Source organism: Cricetulus griseus, chromosome 4 (genome assembly GCF_003668045.3).
Source record: "Cricetulus griseus strain 17A/GY chromosome 4, alternate assembly CriGri-PICRH-1.0, whole genome shotgun sequence".
NCBI classification, from domain to species: domain Eukaryota; kingdom Metazoa; phylum Chordata; class Mammalia; order Rodentia; family Cricetidae; genus Cricetulus; species Cricetulus griseus.
The window spans coordinates 189735066-189759783 of NC_048597.1; the positions used below are offsets into that span (position 1 = coordinate 189735066).

The following is a 24718-nucleotide window of genomic DNA, read 5'->3' on the forward strand; positions in this document are numbered from 1 at the left end:
AGGCTGAAGATAACATACAGCCTTTAGATTTAGCTTGTCTTTGAGACAGACACTGGTCCTTGCACTACTCCAGTGTTCCCATGGCACCTCCTATCAGAGATAGGCACAGCTGAAGAAGACCCAGGTGACCTGAAATCGATCACTTATTATCTTTGAAAAATGTTTTATGATGAAAAAGAATCCTCAGCAGTTGGGTAGGCAGTGTTTTAGTTTGATTTGTCTTACTGGGAGTTTCTGAGGTTCTATTTGGATAGCAAAACTTAGAAATTAGCAGATTAATTATGCATCAGTAAATGCTTTCAAGAAAGTTGCCTGTAGCTTTCCTTTTTCCCTTAAGGGAATGTCTTCCATCCCTTGAGAAAGCAAACCATAAGCATCGTCTCTAGGTTCTGTCATTTACTTTGGAATTTTGCCTAATAGTTTTCTCAATAAAAAACTATATACTTTATAAAAGCATTGGATAATGATGCTTTCTTAGCTGGTAATATTTTTTTTTTTAGTTTGAAGACTATATATCTAATTGGCTTTAGTACAAAAAGAATCATTACCTACCATTTAAACTACAACAAACAACTTACTGCTAATTTATCACATGCTAATTTTCAAAAATAGTGTTTTTGATGAGGAATGAAAACTACACTTATCTGTGGGCAGAAGGACAAATATTTAGACTATAGTTTGGAATTTTGGTGGTTTAATAAAGTGGTGGTTGTTGGTTTTCCACCAAGATCCATGACTTCACTTATGCTATTTTTTTTAATTTATTGTAGCTTAATGTTGTTTATAATGTGAAAAGTTCAGATTCTCTTAGAAGAGCGAGATCTATTAAAAACCGTGAAGCTTTTGATTTAGATGTTGATGTGAAAGATGAAGATGATGCCAATCATGTGAATTTGAATGTGTGCACAAGGTAGGTACCTGCTTAACAATGCCTTCAAGAAAAGAGACTTGGAGGCTTAATTTGCATGGTTATCAAATGAGATCAGTTAAGGAGACTTCATCCCCCACCCCCAGATTATAGTCCAGAAGCACAGTAAGCATGTTTAAATCCTTCTTAGGCTTGCTAAAATTGGTCACAAGTTTTCTTTGTATTTGTGTCAAAAAATTCTTTAAATTATTTTATTTTATTTTACTGAGGGAAGCTGAGAAAGCCCCAAGTGAACAAATTGCTGACATGGGCACTGCCATGTCAACTCCCGATGTCTCAACCCATGGAAATGACAACACTTTTTCCGGAGAGCAGTGGGGAGGAGATTCAGGGGGTTAGCAAAGTTTTCTTCTGTTTTAAGTATAAATTTTGGCAGTGTGTCCAAAAATGAGCAACGGTGGCTTCTTCCTCCAAGATGAGTGCGACCTCTGTGTCGATGAACTAACCCATACCCTGTGCTAGCCATAATACAAGTACTGAGATACCTGGTTGTATTGTTGATGCTGCTTCATCAGAGCAATCAAACCCACTTGACCCCAGCTTTTCTGCCTATGTGCTTTTCCTTTCTTTATTCCCTTGTTGCCCCTAGTTAGGGTTCTGGGTACAAACCATGTTGGGCATGGCACTTTATTATTTAAAAATTTTTAAAATTTATTTCATAACATATGAGTGTTTTGCCTGTATGTATGTTTGTAAACAATGCATGCCTGACACTAATGAAAGTTAGAAGAAAGATCAGATCCCCTGACAGGAGTTACAGACAGTTGTGAGCTACTTTGTGGGTGCTGGGAATTGAACCCAGGTCCTCTGGAAGAACAGTCAGTGCTCTCAACCACTTACCCATCTCTCCAGCCCCTAAGATTTTATTTTTTTACCTATTATTGCTAGGCTTATGGTATGGTATGTGTCTGTGAGTACATGCATGTGGTATAGTGCACATAAGAAGTCAGAGAACAACTTTCTGGAGTTGATTCTGCTCTTCCACCTATGGCTCAAACTCCAATTATCAATCTTGTGTGGCAGGCATTTTTACCAACTCGAGAGCTCTCAGAGGATGCCCAAAGTAGGCAGGCTATTGCCATTGCTCTTGGTTGCTCATCAGAACCAGATGGTAAAGACCCTATTGATGAAGATACCACACTGGTGACAGGACATAGAGACATCAAGGAATGAACTAGAAACTCTCTCCCTTCTGGATAGTGTTCATTACCCTGGAAAGTGCTGTGTAGGCTGTAGAGGGAGAAAACTTCTCAATGCTCTCAACTTCTGTAGATCATGTGTGTTACAATTCTAACTCAACAGGCAAGGTTTGCCCATTGGTGTGATACTGGCACAAGTATTTGGGAGATAACTAGCCACTTTATGATTGTATTTGAGGCTCACTCCAAGTGAGGAAATATACACCTCTTGCTATAAATCTAGTAAAAATCCTGGGGTAAGTGGGGATAAAAATAAAAGCTAATAAAACTCAAGTCTAATTTAGGAAAACTATAAAATATCCTATCATATTTAATGTTACAAATTGTTATTTTTTTGTTGGAGTAATTTCATTTAGGGCTCAGATTTATACTTTTATACTTCTGCCCCCAAATTTATAACAGCATGCAAATCTAGCAAAAAGAATCGCTGTTTTAGATAGTGAAAACACCGCAGTGTAGAAGATTCTGGTCTTGGGTAATTGTGTACTGGTAACTTAAGATCCCAGAAGTGGTTCTAAATTGGCCTGCATCCAAAGCACCCGAGGATCTCCTTTCTGCAGACATGCTGACCTCACAGAAGAGATGTGGAGTTGTCCTCTCCAACTTCTTGGTCATCTGGTGCACATGATTTTGAGAACAACCATGACAAATTTCTTGAATCAAGAGGCCTCACAATTTCTCTTCTGTCAGTCTGTCTTCTCACCCCAGCATTGATTGGTGTCTAGTGAGATGTAGCTGTCCGAATGCACTGGCATTGAGGACCCACTGTCTGCCCTTTTCAAGTATCCTGAGGCATTTGGGTTAAACTCAGGTTGTTGTTTGCCTGGAAGCCCCTGATGCTCCATGAGGGTCATCTCTGGGTGCTGATCAAGATGATCAGCTTTCTTATCCATTGTCTGAATCATGTCTTCCCATCATGGCCATCATCTGTTCTGTTTTTGGACCTCATGGTCTGACTGAAATGAAATGACCCATGTGTTTGCCCCATTCCTCCTCCCCTTCTTATGCATTTTGACCAGCAGCTGGGGGTATTAGCATTTTTATAGTGCCTTCCTTCTCAGCCAGGAAGGAAATAGGACTTCCATTAGTCTTTCTTAACTTGGTCTCTATTAAATAAGAACACAGCTGGGCGTTGGTGGCGCACTCCTATAATCCCAGCACTCGGGAGGCAGAGGCATGCTGATCGCTGGTCTCCAGAGCGAGTGCCAGGATAGGCTCCAAAGCTACACAGAGAAACCCTGTCTCCAAAAACCAAAAAAAAAAAAAAAAAAGAACATCATGTTGTTATTACTGTCAACAGGAGGAATCTATATGTGCCATAAATCTATATGCCAGACATTGAACAAAATCTTTACATGCATCTCATTTAAGTCTTACTAGAATAGTTCTTTTTAGTCAGTAATATCATGCCCACTTTTCTCTTCATTCATTCATTCATTCATTCATTCATTCATTCATTAAATGGTGGTTGATCATCCTCTGTGTCTCAGGCTGGGGTCTGCCCTGAGTGGCCAAGTAATACCCTTTCTTCATTTGTTGGTTTAAGCTGGGAAGGTTGGTGCTGCCAACTTTTGAGAGAATGTCAATGTTTTGAGAAATATTTAGTTAAGAACCAGAACAAACACTATAAGAATCTATGGAAATCCTTATGCATTGCACCTACAACCTGCAAGCACACGCTGGCTTCATTGCAGGCGCCCTATCCTACTGAAGGGACCATGTTAGCGTCATTCTACTTGTCACTGAAAGTCATAAGACTGACACAGCTATAAGAAAAGGATGCATTTTTTTTTTCTGAGACAGGGTTTCTCTCTGAAATAGCCTGGCTGTCCTGGACCTCACTCTGTAGACCAGGCTGGCCTCAAACTCACAGAGATCCACCTGCCTCTGCCTCCTGAGTGCTGGGGTTAAAGATGTGTGCTGCCATCTCCCAATAGGATGCATTGTTTTAAAGTTTCCTATAGTGAATTCTACTTGTGTTCGAACAGTATTTGGAATAATATGGTAATTTTAATTTTTACATAAAGATCGTTTGTTTAAGTTTTTTGTTCTTCCTCATCTCTTTGGTGTAGGTTTTTAGGCCAAAACAAGACTGGCATGGCCCTTATGGAGGTTAACCTTCTCAGTGGCTTTACTGTACCTTCAGGTACAATTCCTCTGAGTGAGATGGTGAAGAAAGTGGAATATGATCATGGGAAAGTCAACCTTTATTTAGATTCTGTAAGTAGTGAGATGTTTCATAGAACTAGTTACCGGTAAAGGTTTTATGTGTTTAGAAGCCTGCCATTTGTTAAGTATGTTTTCTGTAAGTCCGTATTTCTGCTTTTTGTCTTTGAATGATTTTGGTATGTCAACCATATGTTTTTCTCCATTAAGAAGACATTACTGGGGCTGAGGAAATGGCTCAATGGGTAGAAAGTTTCTGTACAAGTGTGATGACCTGATTCCCAACCCTCAGGACCCATGTAAAAAGCTGGCTGTGACTACACACTGTTGTAACCCCAGCACTTTGGAGGGCAGAAACAGGAGTTCTCTGGGGCTTACTGGCTGTCAGCCTAGCTCCAGGTTCAGTGAGAGACCCTGTGTCAGAAGAATAAGATGGAGATTGATAGAGAAGGATCCTGATACCCTTTTCTGGCTTCCATATGGATAGGTGAATATATCCTCTCCACACAAATTACCATACACCACACAGACATGCACACGCCACATACATTCACGAACTTAAAAAAGGTATCATTATGAAATTAAAGTTATTATTAATGATGAGCCCAAGGAAGGTCTTTTTAAACAGAACTTAGTAGGGCTGGTGAGATGGCTCAGCCGTTAAAGGATAGGCTCACAACCAAAATAAAAAGAACTATGCATATACATATCACACACACACACACACACACACACACACACACACACACACACACACCTGCACTGATTTCCATAGTAACTGGACCAGTTTACATTTCACCAGCACTAAATTAGGGTCATTTACATATATAAGTGAGTAGCAGTCCCTCATTGGTTGTGGTATGCACCCCTTCACCTGAGGTCTGCTGGAACGCTACCTGGGCTGACCACTGTTTTCAGAATTAGGCCTCTCCGAGATATTAGCAGTAGCTAGAATTGAGATGCACTGCCAGAGAGGGATTTGGGTTGTCCTGGTAACAGGCTGGGTGTTTACAAAATAATTCTAAATCTTGACAATCCCTTTAGGGACCAAATAGGACTAAGAAGCATTCCTATCTTATAAGGATTGTTTTGGATTTAAATAAGATTAGTTTAGAAAACATTCTTAACTGTAATACCTGGCAGGCAAAAACCCTCCCTGGGCACTAGATTCTATTTGCTTCCTAAAGTGAAATAAAAAGTTCCTAACTTTTCCTATGGACCATAGTGTGACAACCCCTTCCAATCTTCTGTGTTTTTCAAGGTAAATGAAACCCAGTTTTGTGTTGATGTTCCTGCTGTAAGAAACTTCAGAGTTTCAAAAACTCAAGATGCTTCAGTATCTATAGTGGATTACTATGAACCAAGTAAGTGGGCTCTGGGGTTCCTAAGACTTTAGAAATCAAGCCAGGCAATTTACTCATTGAAAATGACCATTTCACTGGATTGGTTTTTGTAGGGCAGTTGGGAGGGAAAAGTATGGATGAAGGAGAGGCAGGAGGCAGGCTGTCTGTAGATGAAGTCTGTTGACAATTTGTGAGGCTCATACAGCATTAGTTAGCATGGGGATGTTAAAAAGTAGTATTTTGCTCATAGTGTTTTGTTTTAAAGCCATAATTACAAACTTCATACACACCCAAAAATCCCAAAACTGACAATGTCTAGTTTTGTTTTGTTTCCAAGTTTTGCTTCCTTCCAGTCCTCCATTCTGTCCGCTCCCTGACATGAATATGGCATTCCTCAGGAGGGATACATGCATGACTGGGGCGTTCCTGGGGGGATACATGCATGAATGGGCGATTCTTCAGGAGGAATACAAGCAGTGCTCTCAGTAGAATCATTACTGTGTGGGTTCTTTCTTCATCAGGAACTCAAGTGTTTTTGTAAAATCTGTGTATTATAACATTATTTTTAGTATGGAGAAAAACTGAGTGCTTGGAATGATAATTTGAACTTCTTTGATTTGGCGGGCAACATCTTATTTTTTTTTTAAAGATTTTATTTATTTATTATGTATACAGTCTTCTACCTGCATGCCAGCAGAGGGCACCAGATCTCATTCAAGGTGGTTTTTGAGTCACCATGTGGTTGCCGGGAATTGAACTCAGGACCTCTGGAAGAACAGTCAGTGCTCTTAACCGCTGAGCCATCTCTCCAGCCCGCAACATCTTATTTTTATAAAATAGGAATGACATAAAGCATGAAAGTAGTCAGCTGGCCTGGCAGGCTCCTAAATTGATTATGAAAAATTATGCTTAGAGTGAATTTTGTGAGTGTGTAATCTTTGCTACAGTTTCTAATATTCAAGCTTTTTTTCTGAATGAACAGCCATGGTGTTCAGAGACACTGGAAGGCATGAGAAGGGCAAACATAACCATGTGTAAGGTAGATGAATATAATGTCACTTGAGACTTACTTGGTGAACCAGCTCGCAGTTTGCTTGGTAGAATATTCAAGACAAAGGTATGGCTCCTGGTAGTTCTCTCTCCTAGGACAAAAGCCAGCCCCTCTTGTCCTTACAGCTGCTGTTGATGAGATACACCCAGGGTCATATGGACCATTTGGGAATACAGTATAAGGCCCTTTTCCTGAGGTGAAGGGATAGGATGTGTTGTGGGGACCAAAGACCCTTGCTATAATTTTTTTGGTGGAAAACAATTTATTTATGAGGGGAGCATTTTACAGTGAAATTGGGGGAAAGATAAGAAAAATTAAACCTCCTTTTTTGTTTTTTTTTTGGTTTTTTGAGACAGGGTTTCTCTGTGTAGCTTTGGAGCCTATTCTGGCACTCTGTAGACCAGGCTGGCCTCGAACTCAAAGAGATCTGCCTGCCTCTGCCTCCCGAGTGCTGGGATTAAAGGCGTGCACCACCAATGCCCGGCTAAACCTACTTTTTAGAAAAAGTATGTGAAGATACATTTGTGATGTTGAAAAAGCAATCTTTAAAAAATCATGCAAAAAATTAAAAATAAAATTTAATTAATCATAAAATCAAATGTTTTATTTGCAGTGAGGTTTTTATAGTATAATATGTACCTTATATAGTTTTAAAAGTATTATCTGTACTATAAATTCTACCCCAAATTGAGTAGTTATTAACTAGTATGTACTCAGTGTTTTAAAACATTGACTGAGCCGGTCTTTGGTGGCACACGCCTTTAATCCCAGCACTTGGGAGGCAGAGGCAGGTGGATCTCTGTGAGTTCGAGACCAGCCTGGTCTATAAGAGATAGTTCCAGGACAGTCTCCAAAGTCACAGAGAAACTCGTCTCAAACAAAACAAAACAAAACCCAGAAAAACATTGAAAGGAAGCTGTATTTGTTTTGGTGAGTTTATTATTTTGCATTATTTATGCAGTTTAAAAATACCAGTTTGTGTTGTGAATTGCACCTGGAGTGAACAGAGTTTGATAGTAGTATGCCCCTGTCTAACAACAGCTACAGATGAATTCCTGTCATCCTTGATTCTATGGTAAAACCTGGGTTAGACACTTCCTAGGAGTTCTAATGGCACAGAAAATATCATCCCCAAATCAACTCTTTAGAAGATTAAACTACTCAAAATTTAAAAATTTTCCTGCTCCAGTTAGAGTTAAAGTAATGTCTGCAGCTGCCATACACAGCTGCAGCCTATTTGCTGTCTTTTAATGCTGGCCAATTGATTGTAGATGGATTGGGCTGAACACATTGTTTCTTGGCATTTGTTTGTAATCTGTGCCTCCTCTTGAGCATTTCATTTATTTCTGATGAAGAAAAATAAACTGTGTGAAGAATGGTCATCTCATGATACATTTATGCTTAGCAGAACCCCTGTTTCTCAGCAAAGGAGACATGTAACCCGGTGTCTGCCTCTTTAAACAGGGAGACAGGCAGTGAGAAGCTACAACACCAAGGTGAAGCTGTCCTCATGTGACCTCTGTGGAGACAACAGCTGCTATCTCTGTATGAATGGAGCCATGGACTCCCTTCGGCCTTCTTCAAGCCTCTTCGCTTCTTGTTTCAGCCTTCTGTACTTGGTGCGACATTGGCTATGATTTATTTTTCAAGGACTTCATCTAAAACTAGCATTTCCAGAAAGCCAAGTGTGATTGTTTTCTTTCTACAACAGATGATTGCCTCTGACGATTTTGAAAAGCAGTTGTTTCACTTTCTTTGGGGCGTTCTGGTTTTGGGGAGTGCCTGCCGCAGAATGATGATGCTTGTGTCTCTTTATTGCCCCTTCTTGGAAGAAATGTTTTTAGATGCATTTGTTTTCCCCAGAATAAAAATGTTATTTTTCATTATTCATTCCTGGTTTGTAAAAGATGTGACTGGGGCGGGGGGTGGGGGGGGGGCTCTTATGAATCTCGTCCTTCAGCATTTGGCTTGTTGTTTGGGGAGCAGCAGGAGATGCTTTCTCTCTGTTCCTTCCCATATCTGGCCTTACTCTGTCTTGGGTCTATCCCAACTTCTTTATAGAGAGACATTGTCTTTTCCTGTGTTGTGCTGTTCAGGGGGTGCCGAGACACTGAAAACTGCCTTTAAGGGTGCTCTCCTGTCATATTGGCAGCCTCACCCTGCCCTCTGTAACATGTGCCTGTGTGACTTGGCCTAGAAGAGCTCAGTTCGGGAGACCAACGATGCAAGAAATACTGCCTGTGTCAAGGCAACTCATCTCCCTAGGAAAGCAGCTGAGGTTAAGGTCTCAGAGAGTCTGGGCATGATTGCTGTCCTGAAGAAATGTAGTTCTGGTCCTAGCTTCTGTTTAGTCTTTTCCAGCCACAAGGTCTGGGCATTGGGCTGCCAGGTGTCCAATGGTACTGTGAACCATTAAGAAGCATAGCTGGACTTTCTTTGGACTGGTATTTCCCAAATAAAGAGTCCAGTGGAGAGTGGGATGCCCTGTTCACCACACACACAACAGCAACAGTGTTGTAATTGGGGAGGGCTGGAGACTCAGATTAGGGAATCCCTGTAGAAAGTGGAGTTCCATACAATGCCTCGAGTCTCCAGTTGAGTTACTAAGGAGAGCAGCTCTCTCCTGCCTGCAGAGCCCAATGCATAAGATAGTTAGGGGAATGGTGGAATAAACCAGATTCAGTCTCTCCAGGAAAAACAAAACAAAACAAAACAAAACAAAACAAAAAACCAAGCTGATGGCGAAGTATATTGCTGTTTCATGGAACTTTCTGTTTTCATTTTTTATCATTTATTTATTTACACGTTTGTACTTACTAATTGTATCTCATGTCAACAGGCTGTTATAATCTTCTTTTTCTGCTCCTGTCCTATATTTCTCTACCACAGTGCATACCTCTAACCTGTAGACTTACCCCCATTTATAATTTGTTTCCTTCTCTTCCCCATTCTCTTCTCCTTTTATCTCTTATTTATATTCTTAGCTCTGAGAAACTACAAACAACACTTTCCCTGAGAAGTACCCAGTACTCTGTCTCTGAAACTTAGCAGGGACAGAAGTGAAAGGCCATGTCTTTCACTACATGGGAAAGGCAGCCAACAGTGTGTCTGCTACTGACATCAGTGGGGACAGGAATGCCAATGGAGACATTCCACCAGAAAGGCTACTTAAACAAAAGAGCAGGAAGAGGGTGTTGGCAAAGGATGTGTTCTCCCCTTTCCTGCCCAAAGAACCCCAAAGAACTAATCAACATCAGTGCCTTATTCTCAGCAATAATTGGTTATGCTCATTGTCTACTGATGCTTGCTAGGAGACAGGAGACTGGAAAGGCCACTATAGGATGAATTAGCTTTGTATAAAAGGTTTCCTCTTGTTGGATTATTGTCCTGTCGTATTTTTTAATTATAAAACTGTTGGCCAATGGCTAGGGCTTCTTATTGATTAGCTCTGTCTTAATTATTAACCCTTTTCTATTAATCTATGTATTTCTACATGGTCTTATCTTACCAGAGAACACCTGGTGTGTCCTTTCTTCCTGGTCCTTACATGGTGACTCTTTTGTGGTCTTCCTCTGCCTCCTTTCCCAGAATTCTCCTTGTCCTAGTCTCACCTATCTTCCTGCCTCATTGGCTAGACAGTGTTTTATTCATCAACTAATAAGAGAAACATACATACAGAAGGACATCCCCCATCAACTTCCTCCTTTAAAACTAGAATTCAGTGACTAGGGATGCATAGTGTAATATGTAGAGTGCTTGCCTATCACTCATGAAGTGCTGGGTGTGATGCTTACCATTGAGTAAAATTGGACATAATGGCACATGACTGTAATCCTGGACCTAATCGGATGCAGGAGGATCAGAAGTTCAAAGTCATCATTTCAATATATTGCATGAGTTTGAGGCCAGGCTGGGCTATATGAGACCAGGTCTCAGAAAAACAAAGAACAATAAAAACAAAAACCAAACCAAACCAACAAACCCAAGACAAAACAAAATAACCCAGAGTTAAGGTTGGGGTACAGCTCAGTGGTAGAGTGCATCCTGAGCATGCTTAGTGAGGCCCTGGGTGTAGTTCCCAATTCTCAATGCTCCCAGAACCCAACAAACCAAACAAAAGTTAGAATTAAAATACTTTTGTAAAGTATTTAGTTTTTCAGCTCTCTTTTTGTTATCCATTTATTAAGAGTGAGCAGGGGGAGGGGCAGAGGAGGACAAAGGTTAGCTGGCACTGCCTTCTGCTGAGTCTGTCAATGGCTTTGATCTCTTCTGCTTCACAGTTTTCTTAGATTATATCGGTTCTCAATCTGTGGGTCATGACTCCTTTAAGGGTTGCACCTCAGAGATCGTGCATATCAGATATTCACATTACAATTCATACATATTGGGTGTTTACATTATGATTCATAACAGTAGCAAAATTACAGTTGTGAAGTAACAATAAAGTAAATTCATGGTTAGGGGGTCATCACAGCATGAGGAACTGTTTTAAAGGGTCGCAGCATTAGGAAGGTTGAAAATCTGTCTTACAAAGTTTGTTCTGCCACAGCAGTGAGTTAGAAGTGACTGGAAGGTCCCAGGCAGAACAACTGAGGACTGAGTAGATGCATTAGTGATGAACGAGAGGGATATTTTTGTCACATGCTCTGAGCAATGATATTTAAAAATGCATTTTTCCTTGAAATTAGCTTTGGGCTGATATGTGACCATTGATGAATGCTGTTGATTTCAGTTAGTGATGTAGTCTGATTCGAAGTCTTTCCCACTGCTTTGGAAACTGAAGATTCCAGCATAACTCATTTCCATGTTTGCCTGCCCACTGGTTCTATAGACTGAATACTGTGATATTCAATGATAACCGGTAGCTAAAAACCGCCCAGAACAGAACGGTGCTTCTATGTCTGACCAGCTCACCACCTTCTGTTACTGTTCTGAAAATGAGACCACTAAAATGTGCCCCATGAGTGAGTGGCTGCCTTGACTTCAGGGCTGCATTGCACATGGAGTGTACACTGCTTTCTGAAACACTTTGAAGGCAGCATCTGTGGGTTAGCATTTCAGCCATAAGATGGCGAGAGTTGTGTTCATGTGGACTCAGATACACAGCTTTTCCTTTTGTTACCTATACAGGCAAAACCACAGCAGGCACAAGGGGGTTTTTTAGAATTGTAGGTATAACTCCTAATACTATTCTCTTGTGCCTGGGTTTATTTTTTATTTTTTAAAACATGCTTACTTTGTATTTATACTGATGTAAATATAGTTATGTATTTTTTCTGGGTAATATAACATCAGTTATTTTTGTTTTGAATTTGCCCAGCTGGTTTTCAGTCTTGCTTTGGCCCAGTATTTCTTCAGTATGTTCCCTTCCCAATGTTTTGGGATGATAATGTAAGTTCTGTGCCATTATATGTTAGAAGTAAGTGATCTGCTTTCTGATTTTGATTTTATAGGGGATTATAGTTAAGAGAATGTGTGAATTTTAGAAGAGACTTTGAACTGAACTTTGAAACATTGTTGAGACTGATAGACTATGAGACACTTGAAGGTGGACTGAATGCATTTTGCATTATGATATGGCTTCAGTTAACTGCAACCCCAGATGGGGTGGCTACAAGAGACAACAGGCTATAACAGGTATGACATGAGAAAAAGGCTCACAATGAAGAAACCTCCCAGCCATGGGGGCCTGAGAACAATGCCTCTGTCACACTCTCTAAGACATACTTTACAGGATGCCAACAGGTGTGACACGAGAACATCAAAGTCTGCCCTATTACTGACCAAGTTTAGCCAACTGCAGATATTGTCATTGTTATAGGACTTAACATGGTGATGATAATGTATATCTCAGAGTTAAGGGATGGAAATGATATTCTTTCCTGTTACACCTTTTGGTTGGCACATACGTTCCATTTTCTTCAGGGTATTTCTTCTTTCTGGGAGTTTCCCAATGGCATTGTGTTGATAGAGTTACTTTAAGCTAATATACAGCTCTAAAGGATGGAACTTTAACCTAATTGTATGGAGCTTTATAAAACAGAGAAAGGTGTTTACTAAGCTGATATAAAAGTTTATAGTAGGTATGAAATTACTCTAATGGTAGAACTAATCATCCGATTGCATGAAAACATGCTGCCACTAGAGGGCGGAGGAGGGGCAAGGAAAGAAGTACATCCCCAATTCAAATTCCCAAACCAAATTCCTGTCATGAACTAAAAATAAAATGAGATCCTAAGCCTCCCCTACTCCCCTTTTCTGTGCAAACAGATATCCTGGTTATTAAAAGCCTTCTGACTCAGATGACCACACATGTTTTAGGATGCATTCTTATCTTTGACATGTACCTTATGTATATTAATGTGTTATTCTTAGAGGAAAAAATCCTGCCAGAGTCAGGGGTGCCTTTTGATTTTATAAAAATAAACGCTGGTGTTTACAACACCCATGATCGTTAACCTTTGGACAGCTTAGAAAGGGGTATGGTTGCCAAATTCCACTATCATTCTCCTAGCCTGTTCTGATTAGGGAATAAGTTACGGCAAGTAGAGCCTGACCCAGAATTTGTGGAATTTTAATCCTCTAGTGGAATCAAAGAGTCTGGATTAATCATCTGACAAATATTTATTGCTATCTTTTCTACCTACTTTTGCCCTGTGCCTTAACAACCCCTTCCATACTTCGTTTCATAACTACAGCTAGAGAAAGAATAAACTCAGAAAATAGATGCTTGTTGGCGGCCGTTTGATTGCTGCCAGTCCTCCCAAGACCCACCTTCATTGTATGGCATCAGCCCCACACATGCTCGTCTTCATTTTGAGCTCATTTATGGGTGTAGAAATGAGAGGGAAACCCCGCTCATTCTGGAGGATTATCTATGATCTCTGAGAGGAAAGCACATTGTTGGGTTCAACACTCTGAAAGGGTTCTCTTCTCCACAGTCCTCCCCACTTCCTTCAGGCAAGTCATTGTGGTCTGATTTTCCTCCTGGGAGGCAGAAGGTGTTAGGATGGAGGGAAATTCACTCTTGTAGTCATATTTCAAAAAGTTGTGGGTCCTCAGGAAACCAGAGATGGGAGAGGCAGCTTGCCTTTCTCTGGGCATATCCATGTGCTGTTGCTGCTATTGTTGTTGTTGTTGTTGTTGGTGTGTGTGTGTGTGTGTGTGTGTGTGTGTGTGTGTGTGTTGGGGGTATACTAAGATGACTTCTGAACTATAGAGGAAGTCTGGAAAGCACTGGAGCTGAAGATCCAAACCTATGCTCTAACTGGCCATGTTTTTTCCCTCAGTGATTTCCCAGCGTTCTGTCCTCTTTCAGTCACCCTGGAATGGATGTAAAGAGGAGCTAAAGTCTTCAGGAGGGAGTCATGCTTCCATGTGGCACCAGTGTGGAAGCATGACATTTGTCAGGTGGGATGGCAGGAATTTGCATGGGAGGGTCACAAAGAAATTTAAGTCCAGGCCACAGAGACTCTCCTATCCTAAGGGAGCCTTAGGCTGTTGTCACCTTAATGGACAGATTGACACCTAAGTGGATAGGAGTGACAGATTTCTTTTCTCAGACAGCCACACTGGAACATAGGTAATGGAAGAATCAGGGGTAGTGGGGAGGGCCTAGGCCCTGCTCCAAATGATGTGACAGACTTTTAAGATCCCCCAAAGGCCTCACCTTCCCTGGGGAGCAGAAAGGGGTTGGGGAGGGGATCAGTGGGGGGCAGGGAAGGAGGGGAGGGAGAGGGAACTGGGATTGACTTGTAAAACAAGATTGTTTCTAATTTAAATAAAAAAAGGAGAGGAGAGAGAAAACAAAATAAAAATCCAGTTGGAATAAATTCCACATGGCAATTTGTAAACTATTTGCCTTCATAAAGATTTTTAGAATTCTAGAATCATTTCCCTACAGGATTAAATAAATATCTCAGGAAGAGATATAAAAAACTGTTGATAAGTGGGTATGCACCCTGAGGAGTTAAAGTAGAGCTGACTGATTGCTTTTTATATATGAAAGTTTAAAATTGTGATTCTTTTAAGATTTCTTATAAGATTACCTTTTGAGTTAAATAACAAAGTGATTGATTCTTTCATTTTAACTGCAAAATGCAGCCTACCAGCAAAAGAACTGGCTGGGAAAAACACCTTGCTTGCTTACACTCTGCTAATCTATAACAAGTTGCTTGGACATGAATGTATGTGGGTTCTTGGGACAACTTGTTTTTCACTTGTAATACATCAAATGTTTAATCATGCAAGGGGTATGGAAAACATGCTGTTTTTTTACTTGTATTCATTGTAATCATTGACTTAAAACATAGAATGTAACCACATTGTAATTTTTATATTGCTTGAGAGATTTTGCTAGGGTATATAAGGGAAAAAATAAAGACACGAGAGAAGAAAAATACCAGGAAAGGTGTAGAATGGATTGTGTGGAAGGAAGACATCAAGAGAGACAGAAGGGAAATGCCAGGATAGAAGAACAGAATAGAAAAGGAATAGAACAGGCAACAGTAAGAATAATAAAACGAAGACGTAAGCTTTGGCTCTCAGAAAGGTCCCCGTGTGTCAGTTTGTCTGTCCCGTAGCTCACCTGCTCTGTATCTCTTTAGTTTCTCTGACTAAGGCTTGCCTAAGGCTTGCCATTCATCAGCACTCAAGGTGAGAATCTGTCATGTTGAAGATGTTTATGTGTGTATGTTCTGCCTCTCCCTTTTTTTTGCCAGCCCCAGAGAGTTAAGTTTTGAGCCCTTGATGGCCCCAGAGAATTACATTTTACTCCATCAGATAGAAAAGTTAAGTAGTGCGATTAGTTCGCCAACTCTGTGGATCCACCTTAACTCCTGAGCTGCTGAAGGCTGGTCTTCATGGCAGCAATAGATTCTTCTATGTCTACTGACAACTAATAATTTACTTCCTTATACAACTGTTTTCAAGAGAAGAAACGAAAAGCAGGTTTAGAGATGAGTGGTGCTTCCAAGTTGCAGGGTTAAGATGAGGGCAAGGAGCTAAAACTCAGTCTACAAGTAGCTATCACATTGCCCAACAGGGACATTTCCAGTTTCATGGCCACGTATTATCTGCAATGAGATAAAAAGAGACAGAGAAGAGTTACAAAGATTTCTAGAGACTAATTTCTACCCAGACAATATTAACAGATATTGGATATTAACTGTATAGCTTCAGTTCTGTTTGAAAACGGGGTCCTTTTAAGGAGTCTGGGACCCTAGGGTATGTGGCTTATTGTTTTAAGGGCAGACAGGGTCTTCTTGAAACCCATAGCCATGTCTGTCAACAAAATGTGTTTCAGAGGTCTTCACCAGTGCAGGTCTGGATGTGTTTCTCATTACTTCTTCTGGCTAGAAATGCTGAACCAGAATGATGTCAATTCAGGAGCCCTTTCCATCACCAGGGCCACGGGAGTGTGATGTGTCCATTCCCTCGTCAGAAGTCAGAGAAACAAGCACAATCAATTTCAAATAAAGGGCCGCTGAGTAGGAAAGTTTGGATGTTCCATTTCCTCCTCAGTGGAGGTTTCTACTCCCCATAAGCAAGGAATACCAAGATGTTAATGACAATTTCTCAATAATCTCAGATTATTGACAGATATATTCTGGTGAGGACACCAGAGGATAGCATCATAAGATTTCTCTGTAGTGGCTGTCCAGGCAATTAGTCAATATGGCAGCTTTCATGTGGTAACAGCTAGTCTGTGTGCATGTGTGTGTATGCTTGCGTGTGTATGTGCATGTGTGTGCAAATGTAAGTGTGTGTGCATGTGTTCTCACAAAGCATCTGTGAGGGCTTAAGAGAGGAAGGATTTATTTCAGCTCATGGTTTCGGTGCCTGGTCGAATGTCTCCATGGACTGGCCTGGTAAAATCTTCTGGAATTCAGAAAAAACAAAAAACAAACAAACAAACAAAATCCAGAGAAACTGAAAGAGGCTAGTGCAGGCAAAATTTTTGTGGGGCTACCGGCTCACAAAAAACCACATGGAGGCTTATTATTAATTATGAAAGCTTGGCCTATTGCTTAGACTTGTCCCACTAGCTCTTACAGCTTAAATTAACCCATTTCTATTCATCTACATGTTGCCATGTGATTTGTGCCTTTTACCTCTCCTCCTGCATGTCTTGCCACCTCTATGTCCAGCTGGCAACTGTGCCTTTCTTCTTCCCTAAGACCTCTGTGTTCAGAAGTCCCACCTATACATACTACCCAGCTATTGGCCATTTAGTTTTTATTAAACCATTTTAGTTTTTATTAAACCAGTAACAGTGACAAATCTTTACACAGTGTAAAGGAATATTCCACAACAGTCCAGGGGAAGAGATAGCTCCAGAAGAAATGTTTCCAATGACTACAAATTCCACCCAGGCCCCTCTCCCTAAGGTTTCTAGAAACTTTCCAAAACAGCACTACCATCCAAAGACCAAACCTTCAGTACAGGAGCCTGTGTGGGATGATTCACTTTCAAATCAGGAATTAGAGGTCCTAACATTGATTGCTATCCATAGTGTGTCCTTCATTGTTCTAAGCTTTTCATGTGTTTTGTGACATGTTACCGGCCCATAAACACTTATAAAGAAAGTGCTTGTACTGGCTAGTTTTTATGTCAACCTGACACAGGCTACAGTCATTTTGGAAGAGAAAAACTTAATTGAGAAAATGTCCCTACCAGATGGGTCTGCAGGCAAGCCATATGGTGCATTTTCTTAATTAGTGATTGATAAGGGAAGACTGAGTCTATCGTGGGTGGTGGCTCTTCTGGACAGGTGGTCTTAGATGGTATAAGAAAGCAGGCTAACCAAGCCAGTAGACAGCATCCCTCCATGGCCTCTGCTTTAGTTTCTGCTTCCGGCTTCCAGGTTCCTGACTTGACTTCTTTCATTGTTGGACAGTGCTGTGGAAACGTAAGTGAAATAAACCCCTTCCCCAGCCCCAAGTTGTTTCCTATCGTGGGTATTTTTATAATGGCAATGGAAACCCTGAGTAAGACAGTGGCTTATCAGAGATGAAGGTGCTAAGGAGATGAGGTTAATATGTACCATTTGATCTTAAGTGGAGAGCTCCGGTTCATTCCAGCATCCTGGATCCTGATAGCATTACACTACCACCTTTTCACTTTATCCTGACTTGTGTGAGCTCAACTGACTAAGCATTAATCTTGTAGTTTATCCACAATCCCTTAGCTTCTAGTGTGACCATGTGCCTTCGAAGTATCTCTTTGATGTGGGGAAAGCAATATAGGGTTAAATCTGGAGTTGGATGATAAAAAGCACTCCAGGGCCATTTCAGCAATAATGCAACCTGGAATGGTATTCCCTGTATTTGACTCAATATTATTTTCAAATGATAAAGCTCACATTTGTTGGATTATTAATTTATTATTAACTAAATACTTTACATTTATTACCTCTTGGTCTAACCAGTGACAAATAGAGTGAGTGCTATTATTTTCCCCATTTTAGAGATGAGCTGAGGGCTAGTGAGTTATTTTCCAGTATCATAGAATGTCTTAAGAGGAAGGAGTGAGATTTGAACCCATTACCAGTGCCCATACTCTTTATTAGAGTTATATCAGTATCCTAGTTTGCAGGCTTGCAATTCAGAACAAACATCTTTCCAACCAGCTAGTCTTACTGTAAATTTGGGCATGGTAAATGTTTGACCTCTGTGTCCCCGCATTTTGTTTAGCTGACTCTTGTTCTGCTCTTGAAGCATCTGTGAGTCATTCTTTCACTTTCTTTAGTATTCAGATTCTATCATCTGGCTTTGATTTTCTCAAACTCATTTCTCTGTGCACATTATCTGTGTTTCAGTTTCTTATTTTATGTGGAAACCTTTTTGTAGTTAGTTTAGTAGTACATGCTTTTTTTTTTATCACTTTGAAGTCTTACACTTACATGATGGTAGAGGCATTTATATAGCACAGTAACTTGTATTTTTAGTAAAATCTAAACATAAAAGTACATGCAATTTTAAGCTACAAAATCTTAACCCCTATTGTATGAATTGTCCAATTGTCCTTATGAGTTACTTGTTAAACAGTTTGTTCACAATTCTCTAAAATGTACTTGCTGATACTACCTTTTACATATGGTATAATTTAATATAGTAAGGACAAGTTTTTGCCTACGATACTTAATGACAAAGGTAAAGTATAATACCTAGAAGGCACCGTGAAAATGCAAACAAGGTCATTTAAGAAGAACGGGACCTCAGCTTAAGACTTCAATGATTTGTTAGGAGTTCCAGAGGGAGGTGGGGACCTTGGTGAAAGAGTTGAGGACAGAAACATTCCCTTTTAATACAGAGGCTTGTGGTTATGACGTGTGTGGGTTGACCAGTGAACTGGGAGGGTGTGAGAACCCTGGAGGAAGTGGGTGGCAGAAGGAGATATTTTTTAAAAGGCGTTTTAGAAGTGTGCAAAAGTGTAATGTATTCATGGGCATCTGTGCAGTGGCTGAGCCAGCTTCGAGTTGGCTGCCCTTCTTTGTCACTTCTCATCTCTTGCTTGTCCTTATCATGTAACCACAGTGGGGACAGCCAGGTTTACACAGCACATCTCTGTCCTCCCAGTTGACAGGTAAGTAGCTCCACACCTACCAAATGACCATTGAAATGATCCTACTCAGATTCAGCTCAGAATCCAAGACCATCTAGCTGTTCTGCAGGTCTCCCAAACATAAAGATAAGAGGCTGATGTGAACGGGAGAAATGAGGCAGACGTTGGGCAATGACAGAGATGAGGCTGAGACACAGGTGCTTAGTCGCTTCTGCCATCTATTTCCTCACCTTGTCCCAAAGACCATTTGTAACTCTGCCTTTGGCCTTGACTATCTCTGGTTTATAACATGTCTTCCTTTTCACATATGTTCTCTTTCTGAACTTCACCTATGTTTAACGAATCACTGTTTTACTGTGATCAAGCATGTGCACACACAAATGTACCATTGGATTGTTCTGAGTGTATATTCCAGTTGTAATGAACATCTCTATACCGCTGCGAAGCTGCTATTGCCATAGATCTCCAGAGCTTTCTTCATTTCCTAAAACTGAAGCTCCACACCTACCAAATGACAAGTTTCCCATTCTTTCCTCTCCGCATCTCCAGAAACTACCACGCAGCAGCTTTCTGTCACCAGGTACCTTGTGGGAGTAGAATTACAGTCTTTGTGCCTTTGTGACTGGCTTACTTTTCTTAGCATAATAGCTTCAAGATTCATTCATGGAAGCACGTAAGAATTTCCTTCTATTGAATGCATACAGTGTGTTTTGTTTGTTCATTTATCTATCAGTGGGCACTTGGATGGCTTTCCCCTTTTGCCTGTTGTGAACAATGCTGCTAGAAACATGGCTGCGCACATATTTGAGTGCCTTCTTTCTGTTATTTGGGGCAGGTACCAAGGGGTGCAATTGCCTAATAATACTTCTGTGTTTAATTTTTCTTTGTTTTGTTTGTTTGGGACAGGTTTCATACAGCCAGGGTGACCCTGAGCACACTGTAGCAGAAGACTGACTCCTGAACCGCCTGCCTCCATCTCGTGATTGCTAGGATTTAGGCATGAGCTCCACACCTGGTTTATGCAATGCTGGGGATGGAACTTGGGGTTTGAGTCATGCTAAACAAGCACTCAGCCAAGTGAGCTATGTTCTCAGAGCTGTAGGTAACTTTTTTGAGGTATTACCATCCTGCCATAGAAAGATCAGCATTTTTCGCTCCCATCAGCAGTGGCTGAATCTAAGGGTTCAGGTTTGTTCAGATTATTGCCATCACTTGTTATTTTCTGTATTTTGACAATAGCCATCCACATGGATTTACAGTTTTCACTGTGGTTTTGATTTGCATTCTCTTTTGTTTGTTTGTTTGTTATCAGAGATAGGGTTTCTCTGTGTATCCCTGGCTGTCCTGGAACTAGCTTTGAAGACCAGGTTAGCTTTGAACTCAGAGACCCACCTGCCTCAATCTTCTGAGTGCTGGGATTCAAGGCATGCTTCACCATGCTTAGCTTGATTTCTTCCCTCCCTCCTTCCCTCCCTTCCTCCTTCCCTCCCTCCTTCCCTCCCTCCCTCCCTCCCTTCCTTCCTTTTTAAAGCATTTATTATGCAAAATGGTGAGGCTTTATTTAGTAAGCGGGTATAAATTAACCCCCTCCTCCATAGGGTCCTCTAGCGTGGTCACAGTCACTCTAATTATACCGAGGTTGCCACTGCTGTGTGAGCATTGCAGACCTGGGTGGTCTTGGTCTTCTTGCCACTCAAGAAGGGCTGAACCAAGTTCCTGGGAGAAGGCAGAACTTGCTCCCTTTTCTTTCACCCCCTTGGCTCAGTTCATTGTCTGTAATGACATATCCTGTTTTCTTGTCTGTACCGGTTGGTGCACAAATCATTTGCATTCTAAGAACGTGTTCTCCACGAAGGTAAGGCATCTTCACCTTCCCATTCCTGGGGTGCCTGACACAATGGTTGGGAGATGTAGAACATGTGCTTAATGGAAGGAGGTCCCTTGTAACTGTGCCAGGGACCTTCCAAGCACGTTGCTTGCCTTCTTTTAGCCCCCTACCCCCATGGCGGACACTTGCTCGGGCTCCCTCCTACCTGCCTCTCTGCCTTTCACAGTGTGGCCTAATTGTACGTTATCTTGATGCTGGGAAGGATGACAAGAGAAGCCAAATTTATGGCCGGAGCAAAGCAAGTCAATGCCAATGGAACAAGAAGAACAGACCCAGGGCTTCTCTGGAGATTTTACAAAGCAAACTGAACTGAGCTGTGAAAGGAAGCGCATTAGTGGCCCCATCCCTGACCTCCTGTCTAGAACTTGGCTCTGCTGTGAGAACTGGGCTGGGGTGAAGAGAGGGGAGCTCTCCCTTTAAAGAGTCCAGGGATGACCTTCTGTATACGGTGCTTTGGAACTGGAGAAGACAAATATAACAACTGGAAGCATCCTCTTCATAAAATGGTGGCTGCGAAATGAATAAACTAAGTTGTAAATGCTTCCTCCTCCGTCCTTCCTCCGGATCTCACTGTAGGCCTCCGCCATCTCGCCATCTGCCATCTCGTCCTCCTGCAGTGCGTCATACACGCCTTCCTGGGGGTTCCTCCTCCTCTGCTGTCTGCCTCCCACCTCAGGATCCCAAGCCCACTTTTGTTTTTTTTTATTAGTTCTAGTTAGGGAACAAGCTTGTTTCACATGTAAGTCCCTTCTCCCTCTCCCTCCCCTCCCCCCATCCCTCCTCCCCCACCCCCAGCCCACCCCCACCCCATCCACCACACCACTCCCCAGGCAGGGTAGGGCCCTCAATGGGGGCTCTGCAAAGTCCACCAAATCTTCCTGTCCAAGCCCACTTCTTATTCAAAACGTCGTATTACTCTCTTCGTCCTAGGCCGAGCTCTTTGTAGAGCTGGTTGGAGCCCGGCTGGTGGGCTCCTGCTCCACTTTGCTCTCAGGTACAGGGCTGTGACAGTGACTCCATAGATGAAGAGGATTCCATCTAGCGGGTAGCAGAGTTTAGGATCCAGCAGACCAAAGCTCTTTGCCTCAGTTCCCGGGAACTGCACCTGAAGGATGCCAGCGAGAATAGACGCCTTCCACTTCATCGTCTACTCCCCAGGATGGTGCCCAGAGGTGGCTACGAGTTTATTTCTTACTCCATGGCTTGCTGTGTAGCTGGGTGACTGGTCCCTAGACTCCTCGCTCCTTTCCTCTCACTCTTGATTGCATTTCTTGAGAAACGAGAGTTCAGTATCCTTTCCCATGGCTACTGACCGTTTGTATAGTGTCTTCAGAGAAATGTCAATGTAAGCATTGCACCTTCTTTATTGTTGTTATAAGAATTATATTACTATAATCTGAATTATCAATGTCTTACGAGATAGACAATAAACACTTTTCTCATGTAGGTTTTTTTATTGTTGATTGTGTTCATTTTTTGTTGCCTGTACTTTTGGTGTCATATCCAAGAAATTATTGCAAAACCTCATGCCATGAAGCTTTCCTTGATTTTCTGATGAAGGTTTTAACTCTTAGATTTAGGTCTTTGATCTATTTAAATTTTTCTTTCGTAATGTAAGGACTCAATTTGATTTCTATGCATGCAGATACTTGTTTTCCCAAAGGCATTCTGTGAAACATGGCCTCTTTTGCACTGAATGGTCTTGAACCAAGTAAAAAATAATTTGATTATATATTTGTGGATTTGTTTTTGACCTTTCCAGTTTATTACCTTGGTCTATATATATCAGTCTTAATGCCCGAACTATATTGTTTTAATTACTATAATTTTTTAATGTTTAAGATTATAATTTATTTCTCTCTTCCCTTCTTCTCTCCAAAACCTACCTCTCTCTGCTCTCCTTCAAATTCATGCCTCTTTTTTTTCTTTTTGCAAAAGTAATCATTAGATTTTAATGAGGGCTGTCTTGTTTCATGAAAATATTTCCCTTTGTCATCTAGTTTCCTAGTCTGTTCCTTTTTCCACATTTTTCCTTTCTTACTCTTTAGCTTCTCTCTCTCTCTCTCTCTCTCTCTCTCTCTCTCTCTCTCTCTCTCACACACACACACACACACACACACACACACACACACACACACTTTCTCTCTTCCTAGTGATAGTTGGGTGACATTTATCCAATGCCTCCTTTTTGCTTGTTTTTTGCTCATCCTGGATTGAGTAGAATTTCTAGACCAGATTTTACAAGAAGTTTACACAAAAGAGATATTAGGAACATTTGCTAGGCCTATAGAAAATTTCTATTACAAGTAAAATTTATTTTAATACTAAAGTTTCTTATAATAATTCCAGATATTAGAGAAATGCAGACAAAGTCTTCAATTTTTAGAAAGTAACTTATCTACACTGTCAGCAACCACATTCTGGTTCTGGTGCCATATAGGTAGGGTATTGCAAATGAATGTCAAGAATACAGTTTCTTAGGAACTGAACTGTTGTGGTATATTATTTTAACTATGTAAAGATGTGTTATATTTGTTTATGCTGCAGAATACTACTTTATGTAAAGGTGTGTTACTTTTGTTCATGCTGCATTTGTTTAATTATGAAAAGATATGTTGCATTTGCTTCACTTTTCCTGCCTAAGGCACCTGATTGGTCTAATAAAGAACTGAATGGCCAATAGCTGGTCAGAGAAAGGATAGGCAGGGCTGGCAGAGAGAGAATAAATCAGAGGAGAAATCTAGTCTCAAGAGGAATGAGAAGAAAGGAGAAGAGAAGAAAGGAGAGGAGGAGGAGAGAATGAGAGACACGTCTGGGGCAAGAAGCCAGGCAGACGCCAGACAGCCAACAGAGAAGCAGTAAAAGTAAGATATACAGAAGTAAGAAAGGCAATAAGCCTGAGGCAAAAGGTAGAAAAAGAGAAGCATGCTGATTTAAGTTAAAAGAGCTAGCCAGAAATGTTCCTAAGCGAGGCCGAGCATTCATAACTAATAAGAAGTCTCCATGTCATGATTTGGAAGCTGGTTGGTGACCCAAAAGAAAAAAAAAAAAAACTGCCACACTGAACATTCTGGGAAAAATCAGAGACCCAGATGATGTAGCTCTGTTATTATATATGCTAGAGTGGCACCTTGATGGGGCTCAGGGAACAGAGTTATTTAGGGTGAAGTCTGTGGAGAGTTGGTAAACAAGAGAGCTTTGTTTTTAAAGAAGATGTCACCATCTAATGAAAGGGTCAGAATCAACAATCAGTGTAAAAAGAAGGTGACTATGTGAGGTACTAGATGGAATAATTTGCTTCATTTAGAGTACTGGCTTTTTAAAATCAATATATTTAAAATATTATTTTATCTTTATGTGTATGGTATTTTGTCCTCATGTGTCTGTGTACCATGTGCATGGCTCTTGTGAAACTTCATTGTGATATTTATTACAAGCTGGGGTAGAAATAGGGTCTGTGTCCTGAAGCCTAACTGAGGGACATGAAAACCATTAGTCTCCTTGAGATCTAGGTGAGACCTGCTAGCCCCTGGGACCAAGTTGTCTGTTAAGGCTGATCTTGCCTCATCGATTCCCACA

The 24718-nt window shown here is 41.0% G+C and overlaps 1 protein-coding gene and 1 pseudogene across 2 annotated transcripts in view; one reads left to right on the forward strand and one right to left on the reverse strand.

Moving 5' to 3' along the window:
• Cd109 (CD109 molecule) overlaps positions 1-8577 on the forward strand; it is a 95211-nt gene extending 86634 nt beyond the window's left edge. For both annotated transcript variants that reach the window (XM_027411077.2, XM_027411078.2), the window contains 4 exons: positions 771-910; positions 4200-4347; positions 5555-5657; positions 8152-8577. In XM_027411077.2, the coding sequence (XP_027266878.1) occupies positions 771-910; positions 4200-4347; positions 5555-5657; positions 8152-8324 (564 nt within the window). In that variant the 3' untranslated portion in view covers positions 8325-8577. The remainder of the gene's footprint in view (positions 1-770; positions 911-4199; positions 4348-5554; positions 5658-8151) is intronic.
• A 12703-nt stretch (positions 8578-21280) lies between these two features.
• Positions 21281-22283, reverse strand: LOC100753930 (annotated as a pseudogene).
• Between the last annotated feature and the right edge of the window lie 2435 nt (positions 22284-24718).